Source organism: Zootoca vivipara, chromosome 11, assembly GCF_965207765.1.
Source record: "Zootoca vivipara chromosome 11, rZooViv2.hap1.1, whole genome shotgun sequence".
Lineage (NCBI taxonomy): Eukaryota > Metazoa > Chordata > Lepidosauria > Squamata > Lacertidae > Zootoca > Zootoca vivipara.
Genome location: NC_142594.1, coordinates 2,083,602 through 2,097,682, shown reverse-complemented (window position 1 = coordinate 2,097,682; position 14,081 = coordinate 2,083,602). Strand labels below are relative to the sequence as shown.

Below are 14,081 nucleotides of genomic sequence, written 5' to 3'. Positions count from 1 at the left end.
GAAGAGAGCTCTGCTGGGAATGTGTGAGGAATTCAGTCTTTGCAAATTCCTATATACTAAACTCACCTGATCTCCACTTTCTAGACTAAGGTGTGGATTCAAAAGTTATTATTAGATTTCCCACTTCTCAAATGTTCCCCAGTCCTTAGCCTGTGTGTGTGTGTGTGTGTTTAGAAAAAATATGAAAGAAAATATGTTGAAAATGATTCACATTTTCATTTTTTTTTTAAAAAAAACCTCATGTTAATATGTATATAGGATCTGTAAGCATTCAGAAAAGGTTCTCGCCTATTCTTACCAGATGAAAGGATGCCAAGCAACCATTGTTTTATTGCTCTGATCTCCAAAAGTGTCCTCTGTCAGGTGACCATTAGCCTCCAGATTTTAACAGGCTCTTAGATCTAAATCCTCAACTCATCAGATTCCATCCTTCCTCTGTTCTTTTGTTAGTTTGTTTTAAAAAACTTATTTTAAGTTTCTAAAAATACTTATGAGAAACAATCCCCATATGCCCCTCACTCCAAGAAATATCCCATGCAATCAATTCCTGGGAGATTTGCCTCTTCCCCATTAGGTTTTGTCCTTGACCTTAGTTCTGCCCACAATGACCCAATGGGGCAAAGATTCTTAAACAGAAGTCGGAATGCCAAACGTGATATATAAACACTGAATATACAGATTAATACACAAGGAAGCAGATTCTTTTCTTTAAAGATGTGAATTCTCTTCTCACCAGAGTCTGCTTTACAAAAGCTGTCTCTGTGATTAGAACTGTGTGTGCCTTCCAGTTGATGGCAGTAAGTGAAGGAAACAAGTCAAATGCATTTCTGGATGGCTTGCTGCAGAAAGCTTTCAGCTAACACATTTCAATAATACTCCACAGAAACCAGTACATCATTGGGACATAAAGTGTTTAGTGCATTAAACACCAGAGCTTGCAGATTGCAAGAAATTAACACATCAGAGGGGCAATGAGAAAAGAAAACAAGAAAAGACATAGTCTGAGACACTCCTCTCCTTTGCAGAAGAAAAAGGTGATGTGGGTAGATGTCTGGATGAAATGGTGCTCTTAGAGCATTTAGTATTTATAGTTGAATAAAGCCTGGGTAAAAGCTTGAGGGGAAAGTTGTTAGGACATGATTTGTCTTTTCCTCCAAGAGAAAAGCTGTCAAGGAAACACAGCATGATTTATCAGTCATGCACCTATCGGTTTTTGCTTTTATCTCTGCCAGCAACAGCAGGCAACTGATAAGTAGCCAGGCAGGCGGCTTCTGCATTGCATAGAGCATATATGGATTGAATGTGGCATGATGAAACTGGAGGAACTGCACCATCTTAAAGTTATGTGGGCATGTACTGGAAACACAAATACCGGTAGATTTGGACTATCATACTCTTCTTCAGATTTTCAATGACAGGTGCCACTTATTAGACAATAAAGTTGTAACCTTTTAAATGCAAAGGACCATGGTTCTTGTCATCAGAAGAGAATACAGAGCAAATTAATGCATAGATCCACAATTCTGCTTACATTAATACAGTGGAACCTCGGTTTATGAACACCTCGGTTTACGAATTTTCGGTTTACGAATGCTGCGGACCCATCTGGAACGGATTAATTCACTTTCCATTACTTTCAATGGGAAAGTTCGCTTCAGTTTATGAATGCTTCAGTTTATGAACAGACTTCCGGAACCAATTACACCCATGCTTCGGGTCAAGTACGCTTCAGGTTGAGTACTCTGCAGACCGTCTGGAACGGATTAATCCACTTTACATTACTTTCAATGGGAAAGTTCGCTTCAGTTTATGAACGCTTCAGTTTAAGTACTCTGCGGACCGTCTGGAACGGATTAATCCACTTTCCATTACTTCCAATGGGAAAGTTCGTTTCACTCTATGAACGCTTCAGTTTATGAACAGACTTCCGGAACCAATTGTGTTCATAAACCGAGGTACCACTGTACAGTAAAGGTGTTTCTGAGCATTGTATGGTTGCAGCAGGCCTTTTTCTTCACATCCTCTGGAAAAATATTGCTAGCTATTGAAACAAGCTGTGCAGTAATACAATGGGTCACCTTCCAGTCTCAAGTGAGTCCTGTCAGCCGATGAAAGCCATTTTAATCATGGGCTGTTTATTCTAGAATATAGCATCACTTGCTCTTGCACTTTTATATGTTTTACCTAAACGAGAGAATTTTGTTTAATGGGCAGTATATAAATTCAGACACACACACATATGAGAATAAATACATGTTGTGTATTTGAGCAAGGAATCCCCCCCCCAATAAGATCTCAAACTTTCATAATTACAATAAAATACATTACGATAAAAAAAAATCAACAAATCTAAACAAAAACAAAAAGAGAAAAAAGCAAAAAAACATGAATGCAGAGTCCTCCCCCACAGGAAGATCTTAACTTGACGCACACAGAAAGAGGTGAACCCTTCCAGCTCTCACCTGGGAGCTCCCCTTTCTTCCCTCAGCCTCCCACCCTGGGAGATCTTCGCTTCGCTGCCTCCCAGGGTTCTTCATCAGCCAGCCATCACCTTCATCTGCATGCAAATTTTACACAGAGTTGTTTCTTTCTCAACTCTATTCCTGCCAGCTCAGGATATTTCTTATCATAGCTGTTTCACTCCTTCAGCCACCTGTGTGGAGGTACTCTCAATTTCGTTATCCATTGGCTCTAGCTGTACCCTTCCAATCTCCTGCTCTGGCAAACCTCCATCAGTATTTTTCCCCCAAAGGTGACATATGTATTTCCCCCCCCCCCCCAAAGGTGAAAGCCTCAGCTTTGTCTAATCCGTTTCCATTTACCATTTTTGGCATCTTCTCTCTTACTTCTTTTAATTGCTCATTAAATAATTGTTGCATGACAGCAACCATCAGTGGGATTTTTTTCAGTACTTTTACCATACTGAGTGCTTTCTCTGAATTCCACAGTCCTTGCTTATCAATAAATTACATTCCTAACATCCCACCCTCACAGTGAGCAGCCATGTAGTTTCCCATTACAAGCAGCACATTCACCAGGTAAGCAGGGGATTAAGAATATAACAAACTAAGATGAAAATTTATCAGGGTTGAAGAATCTCTTAGCTGTTTAAAAACTTTATTTAGTATGTATCATTAGAGCATGATTTTGTTCTGTTTTGAGCCCCTTTGTGGCGTCTCTCCTTAAGCCAGTCGCTGGGTCGTAGGTATTTCAGATGAACATTCTAACCAGCAGAGAGTCAGTCTCAGTAGGAATTTCATAAAGATTGAAGTGTGGGAGGCTTCACTGATCTTTGCCCTAAAGACTGATCCCTAGGGCTATTAAGTGGTGTTTGGGTGAGATTGTGGTTCTTCTACTTCCCATCACTCACCCATTTGGGTTCTTTGAAGATTTCTTGGTCCCACAGCAGGAGAGCAGCCCTTCCAGAGCATTGGAAGTTAATCCCAATGTGCACTGATACACAACAGTGCAAAGAAGCACTCTTGATATGTTAATACAAATATTGATATGATAATAAATATGATTGCATCAATATTATTTTTGTGTGGTGTTTTACCAATGCATACACAAATTCCTATGCATCAGTGAAACACCACACAAAAATAATATTGATGCATTTGTTATGTGTACTCTCAATACAGTATTGCCTTTTTGCACAGCTGTAGCAAAGTGCACATATATGCAGGAAAGTTGAAGGTTGTGGCAAACTGTGCATGTTCTGTACAAAATTGAGAAATAATAAGTGGAACTTTGGAGACTTAGGAAAAAAATAAGCAATTTGGGCTTTACATTTGGGGGGTGAAATTAGGACGTGGAGTATTTTGAAAGCATCTATTGAGGCCTTTCTTGTAATTTAAACATAAATAAAGAGGGTTAACTATAGTGTGTGTGCATTTTCTTTCTTTTTTACAGGCTTTCAGAAATTATATTTTCTGAGCAACTCTATTCCAGTTGCTTGGTCCTATCTTTTAATGTGTTCCTTCTGTTTGGCTTCAGTTTGGGGTGTAGGAAACGCTGCTGTTTTCTTTTATCTTCTTTCAGCTGCCATGGCAGTGGCAGGAGCCAGAAGTCTTTGGAGCAATAATGTTTTATCTCTATTGACACTGTGCAATTTGGGGTGGAATATGAGGCATTCCTTAGGATCAATAAGTGAGGCTCTAATCTTCAGATTACAGCTGATCCCCAGACCTATTCACAGAAATGATTCAGCTGTGGTTGGGCTCATTTGTTCATGAAGCTAAATGCAAACCTGCCTCAATAGCAATCTCATTCGCATCTTCAGGCAAGAATGAAAATGGAAAACATAAAAGGACAATGTATGTGTGAGAGCTTGGCTAGAAACAGCAGATTAAAAAGCAAACAGATACTGAGCATGTCTTCCTTTTGCTGGGTCTCACAAAGATAGTTGGTTATTTTCCCGGTTTGCATAGCCACTTAATGTCACATTTCCCTGAATTTTGCTCACCTGTGCTGCTTTCCATCCCTCCATTTCTGATACCCACATTTTCAGGGTTCCCTAAAACTTGAATATCCATCCTCTTCCTCTGGGGCATCAGAGGCTGAAGTTTCAAGTGAAAAGATGTGGGATGCGTGGAGGTGCAGCTCAGCAAAGTTTCCATGGGAATGTTTTGGACCGATGGGTTCTAATCATGCAGGAGGCTCACCCAATACAAAGTTAGTTTGGCTAGCAGCTCTGGACCAGATGAAGCACAACCTTAGCATGATTTCTGTTGTGTACTGCCCTGTGATCTTTGGATGCAGGGCAGTATACAAATTTTAATCATCATCATCAATTTCTCTACTGAGCATTAGTTCTCATTTGTTTACTGAGTGGTTGTACAACCATGAGCACCCTTCCTGATTTGCTTACATGGTGCTCACACATATTCACCCCATATTTTTCCGTCCATTTCACCCTCAGTTCCGAACTGTAAAAAAAGTGGATTTGTTGCCTTGGGGCTACAGAGAACAGATCCTGTTTTCTTCTTGCACTGAGCATGTGAGAGACTGAAGACACTGTTGCCAGATCTTATTAGGACAAAGTAGAGTAAACTGGAAGATTGCTGTTGCTTCATAATGTTAACATTTAAATGGTCCCAGGTTGTCTTTGAAGTTAACACCTTACTGAGATAAATGGTATAGAGTAACGTTTATTCCTTTGCTGCTGCTGTCACGCTGGCTGGCGAGAGTGTTCCATAATTGATTAACAGGATACAGTACATTGACTTATATAAGGAAGGCTGCTGTATCTCTGCAAAAGAAAGACTTAGAGGATTGCACTTTTAGTAAGTGAAAGATTGGATATTTCCCCTTCTGAAAAAACAGCAAAACCTGTCAAAAGTGTCTGCGTTTCTTGGAATCTTTCCCTTGTGGCATCTATAACATCTCTGGCTTTCAGCCGACGGTTAAGTGAAAAAGCATCGAGGAGCTCAGACAATGTTACAAATGTTGCCTCAACCCTGCAAAGGCCACTTTTCATTTCTACTTTTTAGCTAGCTCATGTATGGTGCACACTATTGCAAGCTATGTGCTCAGAAGTAATGCAATTTATCTTAGCAGCTTGCTCATTTTAAGAATCTCCCTCTCTCTCACCTCGCAAATTGATTTAGAGCTGAATCTACGTAAGAGAGCTTGTGGGAGACCAAATAGATGGTGCCACATTTATTAGCATGGAAGGGAGGCTTGTTTTTCTTTCTTGACCCACATCTTCAAAAATAGAATTAGAAACAAATTCCATATATTGGCAAGGAGAGTCTAATAACATTGGAGGTCTCCTCTGGTGGAACTTCCAAATCAACATGATAGGGAAACGATAGCTTCATAACCCATGGCTCCCGGTTACCACTACTAGGGCTACTTCCATCTGAGGTTACATCGTAACTGCTGGGAAAAGAATAACCACATGGAACATTGTAAAGGTGGAAGGGACCCTGAGGGTCATCTAGTCCAACCTCTTGCATTGTAAGAATCCGCTTGGTAGCATATGTGGCTCCAGTTATATATGATAACACTACATTTGGGACTCAGCTATACAGCTGCAAATATAAAGTGCATTTATACAAATGTGACACTAGATGGCGATGGTGAGCTTATGGCAAATTCAATATATTTTTCAAAACACTTTTTTTAAAAAAGCATTTTCACAGCAGGTTTCTTTTAATATGTGTCTATATTGCACCTTGGTACTAAAGTGCAGTTGGTGCTGAGCCGCCAAGCCACTGGCTTCCTAAACACTAGCTCAGAATGGATACACTTGCAAACTTCTTCACTGGTTGCAAAAGTTGATACCATACAGAGAAGCAATGCTGCGTCCATGTTATTTCCTCCCCCACATAGTGTCTGTATGCATAATCGATCACATGATGCAGTGCACACACACTATTTGAATGGCAATGCCCATCAACTTTGTGGAGGCCCTGCCCCCTCAGTATTTTATGCCCCCTAACAGTTGGCTCCTATTCTTCTCTATACTGAGTCCAATGGAAGAAAAGTGCTTAAATGGATTATTGAGATTACTACAAAAACAGATTAGGCCTCTTAACCCTTATTGCTGCATCTGTAGCGATTAACAGAGTGCAAATGAGTTATTTCCCTGATAAATCATGGGTTAAGCGTGGACAGGTTGCTGCTGTTTTGATTACCCCAATAACCATGTACACTTTGTGTGCACAATACCCATTGACATGTATGGAGATTGCTAGGAAATTGTGTCAGTGGATTCTATGCATTGCTTATCAAATATTATCCTAGAGGCTTGAATACCCTCCAAGTGTCCTGATTTCCCAGGGAAAGTCCCGGAATTACAAAAGCCATCCTGGCTTCTGATTGTTCCTGGAAGGAGGAGGATGATCCAGTGCTTGTCCCGAGTGGCTGTGGCTGAGCTGGAGTAGCCCATTGCCTCTCCATGGCCGCCGCTTTCAGCCTCCTCCTAATAGTGGCTGCTGGAGAGCAGGCGAGGAAGAGGAGAGGCTGCCACCTCCAAGGTCCAGACTTGCATGCTGTGCTGGCCCTGAGGGGCAGGCAGAGGGCAGGGAGTCTGGAATGAAAATCTCTCTCTCTATTTAAAAAATATTTCTCTTTTCTAAAATGTATATATTGCTGTGTGTTTTTCTTTTCGTAAATGCACCAAAGAATAAAATAAAATTGTGATTAAGGGGTTTTCTGAGGGTGGTGGAGGGCGTGTGTGTGTGTGTGCTCTGTCCCACTGGCGCGGTGGCACTTGCCTTTCTTTAGATAGGAAATGCTCAGGGAGGGGGATAGGGGATCACAGAGGGTCAATGTGGGGGGGGAGTGAGAACTCATGGCAGGGGGCAGCAGAAACACAGGCACTGAAAGGGCAGCTGCAGGGCAGAAGAGAGACTGGCACAGACAGACAGACAGGCAGACAGGCAGACAGACAGACAGACAGAGATCGCCACCTGCTTTTCCCATGATCCCATCTTGGGAGCAGGCAAGTGTGTGTGTTGGCGGAAGGGGTCCCACTGCCAGAAGTACTTGTTCAGTTAGTGAACATGCTGTGTCCTGTTGGTGTATACTCTGTCTGAGGGTCAGTTGCAGGGGGAGTGAGAATTGGGGGGGGGGTTGGCAGAAGCACAGGCACCAAAGGGGAAGCAGACCCTCCAACAGTCTTTGGACAAAAATGTCTCTATTTCCATCCAGAGGCACGTTGGGGGGGTGGGCTTGCTCCTCAAAAAGTGGGTAGAAGAGCAGCCCCCAGAATGGGCTGTATCTACATGACAAGGTGAACTGGAACAACTCTATACAATCTTGGCCACTTGGCCAGATGTGAGAAGGGATTATTGCAGGTTGACTGCAGGCATTTTGGATGCTGGTCATACAAAGCAGCCTGCAAGGGGGATTGTTGTGGTGGCTGCTGGTGTCCGAAAGGCGCCTTTCCCACATTGCTGGTAAAGTGTGTCTGGATGACTTGACCAATAGACAGACTTTGTATGGTATGGCATAACTATAGAGTGGCGATTTGTAACTGTATTATTGGCAGCCTGAGTGGGCTCCCACAAGGAAAAAAGCTGTGGTAGCAAACAAGATGCCCTGAAACTTATCTACTTCAATAGGCACCTGCAGGACAGTGTTGAGAGTTTTCTAGGTCACATCCTGTTCAAGACTGGCAACAACAAGGCCATAAAGGCCTGGCTAGTGCTCTGTATACCCTAAAACAGAGGCACTAAGTAGAGAGGGCCAGGGGGCCACACACCCCTATTTCAGATGAAAGGCCAGCCCCAACCCCCCAAGCTCGAGGGCGGCCGTGCACACACTCCATGAGGTGTGCTTGCATCCTGTGTGCACATTGTGGGGTGTGCTGATGTCACAGGGCCTTCAGTTGCAGGGGCAAGGTGGCGACTGTGCCCTAAAACATGTCCTAGAACAGGAGTCCTCAAACTAAGGCCTGGGGGCCGGATGCGGCCCAATCACCTTCTAAATCCGGCCCACGGATGGTCTGGGAATCAGCATGTTTTTACATGAGTAGAATGTGTCCTTTTATTTAAAATGCATCTCTCAGTTATTTGTGGAGCCTCCCTGGTGTTTTTACATGAGTAGAATGTGTCCTTTTTATTAAAAATGCATCTCTGGGTTATTTGTGGGGCATAGGAATTCATTCATATATTTTTTCAAAATATAGTCCGGCCCCCTACAACGTCTGAGGGACAGTGGACCGGCCCCCTGCCGAAAAAGTTTGCTGACCCCTGTCCTAGAATGTGTAAAAGCTGTACATGCAATATGCATAAAACAAACCCTCCAAGTGTCCCAGATTCTCTCAGAAGTTTTTAGCATACAGTGGTACCTCGGTTTATGAACACAATTGGTTCCGGAAGTCTGTTCATAAACTGAAACGTTCATAAACAGAAGCGAACTTTCCCATTGAAAGTAATGGAAAGTGGATTAATCCGTTCCAGATGGGTCTGCGGCATTCGTAAACTGAAAAATTGTAAACCGAGGTGTTAATAAACCGAGGTTCCACTGTATTGAGGAAGCAACTTGTTTATCTGAATCTCTCTCTGGGACCAGACAGAGAATAGTTCTTGGACTATATTAATAAGGAAGAACCTAAAGAAAACTGGATTGCATTCTTAGTTGTTTATGAGCAATCTGCTGGTTTTTGTTTACAATGCTTTTGTAACAAAGACAGATTGCAGTGAAACTTTGGAAATCCTTTCCTGGTGTGGGGCGGGGGGGGGGGCTTATGGATTCATCATACTCTGCATGAGGTCCAGATCGGGAAATTCTGCTTGCATAACTTTTAACAGAATGGTCTGCAGAGCACTGCGGCGACTGAGGACTGTGGCCGTACACGCATCCCTGAAACAACACTCTTCTTTGTCTTTCAGAAAAATGTGATGAGCCCTTGGTCTCCGGCCTTGCCCCCTCCTTCTTCAGCAGTTCATCATCTATGCCATCTGCATCAAACAGCTATGCACCGGGTTTCGCAAAGTTAAACAAACGAGGAGGTAAGAAATTTGTACACATGTCATTTGCAAAAAGTATCCACTACTAACAGCATAATAGGTTGGTAATGAAACTTTCAAAAAATAAAAGTTTTAGGAAGTTTAGGACTGACACCACAGACTGGAGTAAATTACTTGCAATATTTATGAAATTTCAGCAGAAATATAATGTTGTATGTAAGCCACCTAAAAAGGTAATATGCAAATCTGGTAAATAATATATAATCTTAGTGACATGTTCATCACCCAAAAAGCTAGAGCATATACACAGCATGACTGTTGCTCATGTGCCTGTCAGATGACCCTGTTGTAGCACACCATGCGTCATCAACACCCCTCTCTTTCAGGCCTATGTCTTTGAACAAAACAAAAATATTTGGGAGGAATTATAACTGCTATAGTCTAATGTTCTGATCTACCTGAAGTTACTTGGTCTCTCAAGAGAGAAAATAGCCTTCTTTATAGCAAACCTTTTGCACAGTTTGCCACAGCAGCAGGGAGATATCGGCTGGGCAGCACCCAAGCAAACTTGCATATCTTCCTGATACCCAAAGCAGCCGCTTGGCCTCGGCCTTCCCATTGCTTCACTGGCCCATATGAGGGCAAAGAGAGCAAACACCCTTGCAGGTAGATCCCCTTTCTAAGCACTTGCTGTTCCTCTGCTACTGGACCAGGTTCAAGGATCTTATGCTGATATACAAACCCTTGGACAACTGGGGCCAGCATATTCTTAAGGCCTGGCTGAGTCCTTATATCCCAGCTTGATCTCTGAGGTCACCTGGAGGTGTGTCCCCCCCCCCATTACAGAATTTCAGCTGGCTCCAACAGGGATGTGTAACCACCTTGACTTCCTTTTGTGCAGACACCTGTTCTGCAAGGGACTTCTACCTTGAGCAGTATCCAATACTGAGTAGACAACACAGAGATTCATGGGCCTATTCAGTAGTTTTAAGATGAGCCAGTCCTTTATATGGTTATTCTGTATTGTTTGAAATTGTATTTTCTCCCCTTTGTAAATTTTGTACACTGGCCTGATTTTTTTTGTATGAAGGGAGGTCTATAAATATTTTTTATAAGATGAATAAATGAAATAGATGGCAGAGGGTAGCCCGTGATGACTTTGAGTTGGCGATTGTGATGGACAGCTGAGCCAGAGCAGTCTGGTGATGCAGTGCCTCAGACTTCCACCAGAGGGCTGGAGCCTCTCTCTGATTGGCTACCAAGGCAGCCAGTCAAAGGGGGGTGGAGCCAGCACTCAGGGCAAGAAGCACACAGAGTGGAGAAGCAGCAGAGGCAGAAAAACGCTTCCGCAAGTGACCATGGAGGGTTTGCGGGAGGAAGGGAAATAAAGGTCTCAACACCAGCCTCCTCTTCAAATCAAACCCTTGCTGCTGTTTGAGCAGAACCATCAAAGGAATCTAAGTGATGCCATAAAATCATGGCCCACAAACAAAACCACTGGGAGAAAAGTGAATCCTTTTTAGTTCTCTTCTCAATAAACCTTTAAAAGCACCTAGCACAAAACAACACCTAGACCAATTTGTCTACAGTTTGGCAGGACACTCCTTTCATGCCTGCTCCTTTCAGACCAATTCACAGAAAACACGTGGAGAGATAAACCGATTTCTTTTTTTATCTATCCCGAAACTACAAATGCTGTTCTTGCAGGACTGCAGCTCCCTTCTGAAACTTAGCATCATTTTATTGCCTCAGAAGAGCTTGCTATGCCTGAAACATTAATCAGATCTTGCCAAAAAAATAAAGAAGTTATAGATGTTTATTTAAATAATAATAATCAAAATTTAAAGGTGTATAGCACAAAACCCTTGGCATAGCTGCCTATAATTTACCCGTGATCAGCTGATGGTTGCAAAGTGGTCTCAAGGCAGCATTTTTCTGTGAGAGACTCAGCAAGACCTAATGATCAGCAGATTGTTGGTTCCTACAAAACCCCTGATGCAAAAAAGGGTCACGTGACACCACTGTGTTGACAGGTGGGTGGATTCCAGCCTGAAATTAATAATAATAATAATAATAATAATAATAATAATAATAATAATAATTTATTATTTATACCCCGCCCATCTGGCTGGGTTTCCCCAGCCACTCTGGGCGGCTTCCAACAGAAAAATAAAACACAATAATCTATTACTCATTAAAAGCCTCCCTGAACAGGGCTGCCTTCAGATGTCTTCTAAAAGTCTGGTAGCTGTTTTCCTCTTTGACATCTGTTGGGAGGGTGTTCCACAGGGCAGGCGCCACCACCGAGAAGGCCCTCTGCCTAGTTCCCTGCAACTTGGCTTCTCGCAACAAGGGAACCGCCAGAAGGTCCTCGGTGCTGGACCTCAGTGTCCGGGCAGAATGATGGAGGTGGAGACGCCCCTTCAGGTATACTGGACCGAGGCCATTTGGGGCTTTAAAAGTCAGCACCAACACTTTGAATTGTGCTCGGAAACGTACTGGGAGCCAATGTAAATCTTTCAAGACGGGTGTTATGTGGTCTCGGCGGCCTCTCCCAGTCACCAGTCTAGCTGCTGCATTCTGGATTAGTTGTAGTTTCCAGGTCACCTTCAAAAGGTAGCCCCACGTAGAGCGCATTGCAGTAGTCCAAGCGGGAGATAACTAGAGCATGCACCACTCTGGCTAGACAGTCTGCAGGCAGGTAGGGTCTCAGCCTGCGTACCAGATGGAGCTGATAGACAGCTGCCCTGGACACAGAGGGAAAGTTTGACCAACTCTTGAAATGATACTTGGTGCTCCTTTTTCAAGCTGCCCACCACTCTGTACCTATCCAGGGTTTCTTACTGTAATTCCACATGTGGCTGAGTCACAGCTCCCAACACAAGTAGTAGCCTCATGTCTCCTTGTGTCCCCAAGATATTTAGGAAGGCAAAATATGTAGTGATAGCAGCCTGCAAACTTCCCCACACCCACAAGTACCTCCCAGACAAAAGGTGTGGGGATAAGCAAGGGTGCAGGATTATGGCATCACATCATGGGCATCACATAGGATTGCCGAAGAAGTTTGCCCAGAAGCAAGTGTCAGGCAAGAGGCAAGAATTATGAGTCCCCAGATTCTTCTGCAGATGAACCTTGGAAGAATTCCCACATTCACCCAGCTCCTCATTGCCCTAATTGTAATCAATGTTAATAATAGCATTAGATTTTGCTAAGGAAATCTGTTGAAAGAAGGAGAAAAGCAATGCATGTTTGGCACCTGTGTTTTGCTCCCACATAACCTTGGATCAACATAAATGTGGCTTTCCAAGAACCTTATTTATAGACACAGAAAGCACTTGCATATGTTTCCCTTTCCTTTGAACCACATTGATTGATGGGAACATAGTTAATAAACATTGCAATATTGTTTTTGTTTTCTGTTTGATCAGCTAGATAATTTGAATCTTTTATTCTCTTCTTCTAAAGCTTCATTAAATTGTAGCAATTAAGAGTTTCGTTAAGCATATGTTCCTGAAGCACCTACCAAACACTAAGCTTTCATTTGTAAAAATTCTATATATTTAGTATACTTGTAGCTATTGGACAGTAATAAGCATGAACTTAAATATCCAAAAGGTGATAAGGGCTTATGCCACATAACCTGCTAACTTTCAGAGGGATTTCAGAGGGAATGTTGTAAAGAGCACTTGACACTAATAGCCTCATAAAGATGTCCCAACATGGGCTTAGGAATTTAGCAGAAATTGTAAATGCAGCTTCATTTACACATTAAAATGGATATAATTCATAATCTTAAATATTTCTCTCTCTTTTAGTTTGTCTTTATTGGACATAGCATAATCTCAAAATCGTAACTATGCATTAGAATGTACATACTTTGACTACTCTGTAAAACAGCTATTTTCTCTTCCTCAGCTAGGATTGCCAACAAGAATATTTGTCAGGTGAAGCTTCTTCATCTCCTCTTTTACATGCCAGGAAAAGGCTCACCCGTTAAGCTTATGCAGATCAGGCAACTATTAAAAACACAGGAGCCCCGGGGGGGGGGGGCTGAGAGTAAAAGATACTGGCACACATTTTCTGGACCATACAAAGAAAGAGGAGACAGTATAACAAAAGACTGAACTTCTGTATTTAAGAATCCCTGATGAAGGACTTGAGGAGGGCTCCCTCATTTGCCCCCGTTTGCCTGAGCTTTCCCTCTTTTTGCTGCCCTCACCTTTGTCTGGCACATATTATGGTCTAAGTCTAGATGAAGTGACTTGTAGCTTTCCTTAGAACTTGTTAGTTGCAACTAACTTTTTCCATTGTCTGCGAAGGGAGTTTGTCGCAATTGATGTTAGATTGTTTGGGGTGTACGTAACTATCCGTAGTTGCAAACTAATTTCTTATCCATGCTTGTATTGAGCAAAGATGACCAAAGTAAGCTACGTACCTGACACAGAAGTCCTTTCTCCCTGACAACATTGGCAGGGAACAGTAAAGCTAATAGCTTAGCATTAAAACCATCTAGCATTTCACTGAAATGCTGGATGGTGGTGGACCGGGGGGGGGGGGGTTAATGGGATTAAAATTAAGCTTCCCCCCTTTTTTTACTTTTTTCCCTTCCAAAAAGAAGAGTGCAGCTATTAGCCTCATTTCAGCCTTCACAATTAGACT

At 42.6% G+C, this 14,081-nt stretch overlaps 1 protein-coding gene across 1 annotated transcript in view; it reads left to right on the top strand.

Moving 5' to 3' along the window:
- Nucleotides 1-14,081, top strand: part of CNTNAP2 (contactin associated protein 2) — an 836,988-nt gene that overhangs the window by 310,149 nt on the left and 512,758 nt on the right. Inside the window, exon 2 of the mRNA XM_035101355.3 lies at nucleotides 9,345-9,464. Coding sequence (XP_034957246.3) covers nucleotides 9,345-9,464 — 120 coding nt within the window. The remainder of the gene's footprint in view (nucleotides 1-9,344; nucleotides 9,465-14,081) is intronic.